Genomic DNA, 11,154 nt, shown 5'->3' on the forward strand with positions numbered 1-11,154 from the left:
CACTGAATTGTCGACGGATTTTTCCTGATCATGACAAGGAGCACACGGTGGGTGTGAACAGTCGGCAGGGGATGCTACTCCTCCATTGCACCTGATCACACCTTTGCAGTATTTGAGGTCTGTGAATGTCTAAAGTTTGCTGATGACATTTAAGAAGTATAATACACAGAACAATGTATTGTTTGATGGGATGCACAATTTAGGAACGTGCTTCAGGAGTACGTAGATGAGGCATATATGATATAGAGCTGTTGGACTCGACGCATATAACAGAGCAGGGGGCTGCTGCATTGCAACATTCAACTTGGTGATGAGAATACTAGGGAGTTGTGCAATATTTCGAAGCTTGGGAATCGATCCTTTAAATTTATTCTGTAATGGAAACATGATTTTTACACAGGAAAAATTGATAAAATTTTGCTGACTTGGAGTATTAACAACAATGAAAAGAACAGAAAAAAATATGTACTTAAATGATAAAATTTTCAATAACTTTATAATTTTGATTTTTTGACAGACATCGTCTCTACTAATTTATTTTGTTTATTTATTCACAGTAAAATTCGAATGAAAATTGTTACAATGTTTAGTTTCGATCCACTGATAGTCTCTAATGAAAGTAAATTATTTTGTAGCAGGGAGTTCAAGCTTTTAATAATTTTTATTTTCATGAAGTTTCACTTATGTACAATATTTACAAACAATTCAGAACATGGGAAACATGCATCTTTGAAAAGATTTTCAAAATATTTTCTTCTTCGAAATCTACACAGAATAAATATTCCAAACTGCATTACTCACAAAACAGTTCATTGAGACAGAAGGCATCCAACACTTTGTTCAGAAATCTGTTTAGTAACATTCTAACTAGGGAAAAACTATCCCTGGAATTTAATCATTTGTTTTCACGAAGAAACACTTTCTTGCTCAAGAATCTTGGTGGTCATTCAAGTCACCAATAAAATCTCCCTCTTTGAATTTTATATTTCATCTAAGAACTACAGAAGTGGCGCATCGTCTGAAGACACTGATCTTTTTGCACTAAGACTTCGTTGGCGCGCTAGACTCTGATGATCCATATAATGATAATTATTACATCTTTCTAAATCGACCTTTGTATCAACGAGTGAGTACGATTTGTCTTTGGCCTCTATCAGACGCATGATATCGTCTGCAAGATCCTGAAAAGATGGTCTGTTAGCGGGATTTTCTAACCAACACTTCAACATGACCCGGTATCTTAATTTAAAGAAAAATATCATTTGTTATCATGCAGCTGAAAAACTCTAAAACATTTTGAATAATTTATGAAATAATCATCTTGCGGAATCACAAGGGTATGGTTTTTTATTCAATTACTACAAAATCGCTGAATTATTATTAAGGGGTAAATGTTCTTGATATGTGGACAAAAAATAAAACACAACGATTTGATTTCATGGCGATGGACAAACATGATCCTCTTTTAAAAACTTTAATTTCGTGGAGGACATATATTTGCCGATCTCTTGGAAATCAAAAAGAATATTAACCCCGACAATTTTAACATTTTACATGAATAACTTATCCTTACAGCATCATAGGACAATATTCCGGTCTCAGCAGGCGACGTCCACTCTTGAGGTAGATGGACATATCCCAGTTGTCCACCTCAGGATAAGGCTGGGATCCTCTTGTCATAAGTTCCCACAATACAACACCAAAGGACCACTACAATAAAAAGAAAGGCCAGGGCTAATTCCTAGCTTAAATACTTTTGCTTATTTTGTCCTCTATCTTTCCCTTGATTTAATCATGTTAATAAACACTTTATTTTCATACGGCGTTAAGGACAGATGATACAAACAATTTTTTTCTTTGAAATAGATTTAATATCATGACAATAGTTTATAAAAGTGGATGGTTCTTAGAATTTTTTCTCCTAAGAACTGAAAAATGAAAAAGACTAAGGAAATATTAGTAAAATTTCAATAAAAAAAAACAAATCTAGGCAAATCACATTCAGTAAAGGTTTACAGGTGAAAACAAATTTCAGAATATGTTACCTTGGTGCTAAAAGTGTACTATAAACTTTAGAAAAATATAGCAGGCCAGGTGAATTTTGTGAGGAAAAGCAAAATGACAAAAAATTTGCAATATCACATAGGCTGATTTTTACCATTTAGCTTTTCCTAGTAAAATTCACCTGGCCTGGTAAATATTTCCTAAGTTTATATTACACTTTTAGCACAATGGTAACATATTCTGAAATTTGTTTCCACCTGAAAACCTTTACCGAATGTGATTTGTCTATATTTGTTATTTTATTGAAATATTTCTCATATTTTCCAAGTCTTTTTCATTTTCCAGTTCTTAGGAGCAAAAATTCTAAGAACCATAAACTTTTCAAAACTTGTGACATGATATTAAATGTTTTTCAAAGAAAAAATCTGTTTGTATCATCTGTCCTTAAGTATGAAAGAAATGTACAGAAATTTTAATTTCAAGTAATAAATTTTGTTTGAAATGGGCATGTTAATCTTCACGTTGAAATCCTGCCTCCATTTAAGCGAAAACTTGACAACACACTAATTTTGTCGAATATTTAGAATTTAATGCTCTCATGACTGTCAAACATTAAACTGAAGTGAATTGTCCCTCTCCAAGATGTTTATAAGGCGAGCTTGAAGGATTTTTCTCCAAAATCTTATGTAGGATATAAAGAATGGTACATCTTTTGCTTTCTATCTATCCGCTTAATAACCCCCCCCCCCCCCCCCACCGCAAAAAAAAAAACACTAAGTCATTTTCAAGATCTAGATACATTGAATTTATTAATCAAGAAATGTATTTATCCAATTATTTCTGTCTTTCTTTCTTTTTTGTATTCATTGATGTACCATTTCATCGGAACTCAACAATTTATTCAGTACACTTTGATACAGTTACATGTAGCACACCTACCTATCTATACATAGTATGAACTTACCACGTCAGATTTGGAGGAGTACCGTCCTTGTTCCAAACTTTCTGGAGCCATCCACTTGACTGGTAATTTTTGTCTGTTTTCGCAGCTGTAGTACTCTTTTGAATATATATCCCGTGATAGACCGAAATCTGCAACTTTAACTGTAAAATCCTTGTCAATCCTTCAAATAAAACATTGCTTTTCTTTAGGATAGATTTATAAAGAAAGTTTATGTTGCTGGTAGCTGGCATAAAAACCCATTTAACATTTTAATAAAGCTTTAATAAATTTTCAAAATAAACAACAGTTGCTATATCTCTTTTTTAAAATCTTTTAAAATTAATAGTCATTCGTATAAACATATATATCAGTGAATTAAAATTATATACTTGTATGCAACATACATGCAATTTCTTGCCGCCAAATCTCTGTGAACAAATTTCCTGTTTGCAAGATACTCCATTCCTTGAGCAATGTCCAGACCATACATAACCAGCATCTTCACCGTTGGCATCTAGAATGGATCATCAGTGATATATGTATAAATGTTGGGAACTCGTGTATGTGTTACATTATATCAGGCGAAATCAACATTCTAACTGAAAATAATTACTCTTTCGAGGAGGGGTTTAAAAATGTTAGTTTAGATAGGAAAAATTTGAAAATTAAAGCTGATAAAGTAAATCTAAAGAGAAGATGTATTACATTTTATTTCATTGAGGGAGATTATAGGTAAAATGAAAAAAAAAACCGTGTAAAGTTATTTATTCAATATAGAGTTATCTATCTTACATCATTTGCTTGTCATTAACAAATACAATGTATGTCCTATAGCAGGTTGAAGTGTTTGGTTTGGGAGGTTAGCTTTCCTTCTTTTTAAATTAAACAAAAAGATAGGACAAATTAAAAAAAAAAAAAACAGAAACAAGGATGATGACGTAAACATAATCATTTATTAGTTTTTGCAAAACTTCTTGAGACAAAAGGAACGTTTTAAGCAGCTTATAAACTTTTCGAGATACTGTTTTCTTAATCAATGTCAATCCCTAAATGGATGTCATTTTTCCTCAAGTGATGTAGAGTTTTAATCAATCTTTCAATCCGTTATTTACCAATAAAGACTCTTGCAGTTGCTTATGAATACCGGTATTTATTTACTAATAATGAAGGAAATAGACGATATAGATTTGGCTTTTTTGTTGATCAAACTTTCAAAGTACTAAATGATCATGTGAAAAGGGGTAATAACTTGAGATTATTTTTTTCGGGAATGTGATAAAATCTGAGTAATAGGGAGTAAGAACTTTTTCTTTAAAAAAAACTCAATAAAGAAGTTTTAAAAAAAATACATCAAACTAAATAAATGGGAAAAAAACATACATTCTCTTCATCCCTGATATATGTTAAAAGAGCTCCATTATGCATGAAAGGTAGTATAACCATAGGGAATTCTCCTTTGTCCATTGTGATTCCAATCAAAGTCAACACATTGGGATGATCAAAGTCCTTCATATTCAGAGCTTCGTTCAAGAAAGCGTTCACATCAATAGCCCCAGAGCCTGGAAAAAATGATAAAAAAAACTTTTCTATACAGGAAGAATTATGGGCAAGGGAAACAAAGCATTTTCTGTTTATTATATCCCAAATATATTACAGTTGCTAGTTCATGTATGTCTAATTAAAATATTTAACGTGTTATGAAGAATATTTACTTTTAATATATCATTCTAAGACTTCATATCTCGCTTTTTTATTCTGGGTGTATTACTTCATGCAGGATGCAAAAAAGTACACAAATACCATACATCGGATTGATAGGGCGTTTTTAACTTAAAAGTTTAAATATAGTCCGTGTGGGGAGGAGGATTACAGATAAATACTTTTAGTTATGGCGATGTCTAAGACTGCTAAGACTTCAATGATATTATTTAGCAAAGAACAAAGTAGTAGGGACGTACGAATTATGGTCTTCACTGCCACGACCATTTCAAACTTGTCGTTAGGTCTTTTCAAAAATCCTTTGTACACACAACCGAAATTTCCTAAGAAATGAATAAAAGAATAAAACATAATTAATATAAAATACAAAGAAAAAAAACCCACATGCACCTTATTTTCAATGCAAAATTATTAAATATATCGTCTCTGCAAAATTTAACGAGTTGAATTTATTGAGGTAAAACATCACCCAGTGTAAATCAACAAAGTTACTTATAACTTCCTTAAATTTTGTTTGAAAAATTCATAAAGTATAAAAAATAACAAGCCTCTTCCTAAATGTGTTCCAAGTCTCAGACAATCCCCATCAATTAAAAGATTCTGTCTCTTCATGACAGCGACCATGTCTTCTATCAGGTCCGTGTCATATCCACCTACAGCCCCAAGTTCAGTTATATGCTTTCCATCTACATAATCTAAAAGGGGAACAAATTCATGCAATTTGTAAGCTTTTTTCACATGTAAAGATAATTTTTGGCAAATGATTTCTCAAATTATTATTAAAAACTAATTCAACCAAGTATGCAAATGCAAGTTATGTGCATAATTACCATTAGGTCTGGCAGTTGTTGCACTATCGGGGTCCGTTTCTGGCTGTAAAAACGCCTCCGAAATAGGTTGATTTGCATTTTCAGAACGGTAATTCACAGAGGCATCATATGATACCCGCTTTCTTTGAAAAGGACCCACATGATTAGTTTTCATGCAAACTCCAACAATTAATACAAGAAGGACAAAGATTCCAATCACACCCGCCATAAAAAAGTGATGGAGGCCAGTAACAGTTTGAAGTTGGTGATGAAATTTAGCATCCCCTAGGATAACTGTTACGTTACCAAATTTGATCTGTAAAAAGGATAACTGGAGCATATTTCATTACAACTAAAATGACTAATTTGACTTATTATTATCTTTGATCTATGAATGACAAAACTCAAACATGAAAAGTATGTTACAGTCACGGGTGCCAGTAATATACTATATTTGGTTTTATGTAATCATTGTATATACAAAAAAGAAAAGGTAACCAAGTCCGAATATACACGCAGTGAATCTCAGACACATTCCCCTTCTTTAAAAAAAAAGCCTTGTAGTTAGTGGAGTAACGACTGGAATCACTTTGCAATAACTATTTTTTAAAGATAATCAGAGTCATTTAAGAATCGTCGTCTATAAAATGTCTACAGTTTTTTAAAACTAGGTCTGACCAATCACATTTCGACTTCTAACGTGCATTGGATTTTCCAAAACGTCGTCTGTTCTCTGTTCGGATCTTCTTGTGAACGATAAAAACTGTAATTCTTTGCATCGAAGAGATTATATGTTTAAATGTAAATACCAAAAGAAATAGATAGTTTTCTTGAAGTTTGGATCAATGATTTGTGCTTTTAAGGTTCGGAAAGACTTTAAAACTTGAGTAAATGTGCGATTTTTTCCTCGTTTAAGCTGACGGCTTCAAGTATATCGACTTGCTTGCAATTGACTGGATAAATTAATATAATCCAACTTAAAGCGAATTAAATAAATGAAGTTTCAGTTTTATCGAAGGATATTTATTGACATTTTCTTTGAAAACAAATAATTTTTAAAATTGACCCTGTGTAAATTCGCACTGATGTTGTTTCTCTTTTTGTATAAATAGTCATTACATAAAATAAAATATAGTATGTTAATTATTGACCTTCGAAAGGAAGGTTCAAAACTTACCATTATTGTGGTAAGTAATAATTTGTCTTCTAGTAAGTCATGCTTTTCAATTGCCTCTGTTAAATCACATTTCAAATACGTTGATGTTAGTTCCTTCACTGGACATAAAACATTCTGCACCTCAATTTTATAGTCTTCAGGTTTAAGTGCCATATTTAAATTCTTACCCTGTCAATAGAAAATATAATTAATTTTTTTAAAAATCCATATTCTTAGAAGCTAAAAAATACACATATCTGAAAATGCCATCTTTTCAATTTATAATGTATAGAGATCCTTACTCCTCCTAGGCACCTGATCCGACCTCTCAAATTACCAGATTACCAGGAGTCGGTATTTTATACCTTATTCCCAGATTTGTATGTTAACAGAATTCTTGAGTTCGAGCTCTGTTCGTTATCTTCACCGTTTCACGATGTTTATAAAATTTGCTTATTGCAGCCCGGAGGACCTCTCTATACATATAAGTTTAAGTGTTTTTGTATGGGGATTGGGGCGGGAGTAGTTATTCAGAATTAAGGTGTTCTAAACAATGAAAAGATTGTTAATCAGAATGTTCTTTCCTTTATAAATTTGGAGATACATAATATATTTACTTCCATAAAGTGAATCTGTAAAAATATTTTTAATTTTTTTATATTTAATATATAAAGTTGCTTATCATTTACTATGGAAAAAATGAGAGGTCCCTTTCTTTAGAACATCAAATTTTTCTTCTCGCATAAAAACGTACTCTGCGCAGATCGTGTTTTATATTCGAAAATTTAATATTAAAATATATTTTTGAATATCGGTGATGCATGTGTCTAACTTCAAATTATATTTTATTCAGCCAACATTTAATTGATCAAGATTAAAATGGTATCGTTTTTGTTTGATTTTTATCCGACTATGAGTTTTCAAAATATTCTCCATCGTCTCCATCAATTAGACGCATGCCTTTTCACACATATCAAAGCAGTTTGATGATCAAGACTTATTTCCATTGTCTACTTTCTATATTTCCCGGGCGACAATTGATGGTTACATTAATGTTTTCTTGTTTGAATTGGAATAGGTGTCCTCGATTCATCAGCTCGATAAATTATACATAATTATTTACCTTTTTCATTGAATTTTCTGCTTTAGATGCTTTATATAAGGCAAGTTTTCTTTTTTCATGATGGAAATATATATATTCCAAGAGCGAAAGAATGATGCCTAATTAGACTAATGTATGTAAAGTCAATTTTACGGAATTAAAACACTTAAACTCTTTCGACACTAGTCGATGCTAAAATCTTAAATTCTATTGATTTTCACACATGTCTTTGCAATCAAGATTGATTAAAAAAAGTTCCTAAAAGATACTACTCACATTCAACTTTAAAAGTTTCTCGCCTATGAGAATCTCTCGTTTTTCTGTACTATTCAAATTTTCAAACACAGGATCTGGATAAACAGTCATATAGCTTAAGTAAGGGTTTCTACTGATCCAAATACGCCAGAAAAGGTCGTCGTCTTCTAGTGTAACACATATTTTTGCTCTTAAACCTATTGTTGTTATTGCTGTAGAGATTGAGGACAGATCTGGAGTTTCACATAGGATGTAACGACGATACATATGACATTCCTGCAAAAGAAAACAAAATAATTTTAATCATCAATGTCTATGTTGTATATCTACAGTGAAACTTGTCTAATACGACATGCACTGGGAGACAAATTTTGAGTTCGAATAGACAGGATGTTGGATTGCACAATGTAAAAAATATGGGAAAGAGTTGGAAAGAAATTTAACACCGGCGTCCACAGAGTGTCGGATTGCATATGTATCGGATTAGACAGTTTTCACTGTATATTGCTTAAATTTGATGCAAAGTAATAACCTATATGCATGCATTTATTTGTCATAAAACGCAATTATACCATATTATAAATTTATGATGTTGAAAAACGTAATAAAATTTAGATTTAATTTTGAAGGATGTAGTAAGGATTAAATTAAAGTCATACTTACTCTTTGTATCATTTTCCCATTTGTAAAATTCATGTAAAATTTGTATGAATTAGCATGTGTGAGATTCACGCCATAAATGATTAACGGGAGACCACCACTATAAATAATAATAATAAACAACAACAAGGTATTAAAGACAAAATGTAAAACATTTTCATTTCAACAAAAAAGCAAAGTAATTCTTAAGTGATGAGTCTGGATATTTCAAGGTATGATATATTTTTCTAATTTTCTATCCATTTGTATATCCGCAAGATTTAGCGGCGCTCGTCAGTTGTTTTTAAAATGTTCTTATTCAGTAAAGTTTAAAATGACAAGCTTCAGCTTTCAATTTTTTTTATTGAAATAAGGAGAAAAACAGAAAAGTGAATGTATACCTGTTTTGGTCAACAATTATACATCCATACCTTGTGATTGTTTTATTCCTTGATATGCCTGTAATTTCCGGATTTTCTTTGTAGCAGAATGTGTCTTTTTCATCTGTTAATATGGTGCTGTCAATTTCAAATCTTACTGGGTAGCATTCTTTACAAGTCATTCGCTGTTCGATCTGGCTATTCCGAATTTCTATACATTCACTTGTTCGACATTGCACTTGCGTTTTGGTTTTACTGTAGTTTATAAAAATAATTATAATACATTTATAGCAATTCAATTAACAATATAGCTAACGTACTAGATTACATAGTGTATATAATTCGTTCATCTGAAATATCTGTGAATAGTCTTTTGCATTGAATAATTAGCAATTGTTTTAAAAAATGAAAAATAAGCATTTTGTGTAAGGTTTAAAAATTCTCTGTTAGCAGCTAAAATTAAGTTTGGTTCAAGGCTCCTTTACACTTTTTTAAACATATTTAAGTAAATATAAAAACTGTTTTTGTTTTCAATGAAATGATAGATGTATGTAGTATTCTCTCATAAAAAAAAATATACAAAATAAAACAGGATATAAGGCAACAGTAATGCACCATCAGCATCTGTGGCAACGAATTTTGAAAAAATTACGCACTTTGAAAAAAAACTTCAAAGTGCGATGAAATTGGGACAAAATCAACGCACTCTGAAAAATTTTTTCAAAGTGCGTGAAATTTTGGACAACATTAACGCACTTTTTAAAAGTTTTTCAAAGTGCGTTAAAAGTATACATCAATATTTTTACTATGGAGGCACTTAATGCACTTTGAAAAAAAATATACTAGTATTTCAAATAAAATTTCCAGACTTAGATTTAAGTAATAGACATTTTTTTCCTTACATTTCTTTCAAAAACGAGATAAATTGATTTATTCTCATCGAGAAAGAGGAAACGAAGATAGAAGGACCCTCAAGCAATTTCTTTATCTTTCCTAAGCAAATATATATATTTATTATTCTCTTCATAAATTTGAGTTAAAGTATAAAATAAAGAAAAAAATTAAGATTTAAGATTTCCTTTGAAATAATGCTGGTAAAATATGTACATATACATATAGCACAACAAGCTTTTGTTCTGTAATAGAGAGGTTCAGGAGCAACATCGCTGATCTAAACAACAATTAGCAAATTGACTAACCATTGGCCAAAGTAATTACATATGCTAATTATACAAATCAAAAAATAAAATGCATGTTAAATATATTTTTCATGCAACTTAAGATTAATCTATTTTAATGACTGTAAAAAATGTCACCATCTTGCAAAGGTTCTAAAAACTTATCAAATTACGAAAAAAGACAGTTATATTGTTTTGGAAAATTATTTTAAATCAGGTTACAAGCTGAGTCTTTATTTTGTGGCATTTCCCGTACCCCTAAGGGTCATACATAAAATGTCTATTTCTCAGATCCTAAAGTGACGTCATTAATAAAAGTTATTCAACAGGGTTCAAATAATGTTTTATCATATCTAAAATTTGCTAAAATATGTCCTTTAAGTCGTACACATTTTTTCAAAGTGCGTTAAAATGGTCGATATAAACGCACTTTAAAAATAAAAATTATTTTTTCAAAGTGTGGTGACTTTGTCCCAAATGTAACGCATTTTGAAAAAAAATTCAAAGTGCTTAATTTTTCAAAGTGCGTTGTAACAAGCATCTTACCATATTTACGAAAGTTATTTCTTCTTAGTGTAACTACCATGTAACACAGAAAGAAGAAAGTATGGACAGAATTATTGTTGTTTTACGCTTATCCGCGAGTCGGCAATATTCATTCCTATTTCGAGGGTTTGAGAAACGCTACAAATTACATTACATGTGAATAACATGTAATGGATGCATGAAAATTTTCACTTATTACTCGTTAGACATTGAAACATTCACCTTACGATCTGGCACTTTAAATTAGAAACCACGATCATAGTTTTCAATCCAATGTCTAAATTGTCACCATAGAATGTTAACAGTGTATTTCCACGACGCGGCCCGCCTCCAGGAAAGCTGCTGTTCAGATATGGTATCTGCAATAGAGGTTTTAAAACGCATCAGAATGTTCTAATTAATAATAATGTGGGAATATTGTAA

At 31.1% G+C, this 11,154-nt stretch overlaps 1 protein-coding gene across 1 annotated transcript; it reads right to left on the reverse strand.

The window, feature by feature from the left end:
• Window positions 1-642: 642 nt before the first annotated feature.
• Window positions 643-11,114, reverse strand: LOC134275937 (hepatocyte growth factor receptor-like; the record flags this gene model as incomplete). The annotated part of the gene is made up of 13 exons (XM_062758216.1): window positions 643-1,239; window positions 1,574-1,710; window positions 2,969-3,128; window positions 3,352-3,461; window positions 4,328-4,506; window positions 4,906-4,989; window positions 5,215-5,361; window positions 5,497-5,791; window positions 6,653-6,820; window positions 8,010-8,264; window positions 8,652-8,748; window positions 9,059-9,262; window positions 10,954-11,114. Coding segments are annotated over 13 exons (2,238 nt in total), but the record flags the coding sequence as incomplete, so codon positions are not given.
• Between the last annotated feature and the right edge of the window lie 40 nt (window positions 11,115-11,154).

The sequence above is a fragment of the Saccostrea cucullata genome, unplaced genomic scaffold (genome assembly GCF_032062105.1).
Source record: "Saccostrea cucullata isolate Sc308-1 unplaced genomic scaffold, CSIRO_AGI_Scuc_v1 ctg7856, whole genome shotgun sequence".
NCBI lineage: Eukaryota > Metazoa > Mollusca > Bivalvia > Ostreida > Ostreidae > Saccostrea > Saccostrea cuccullata.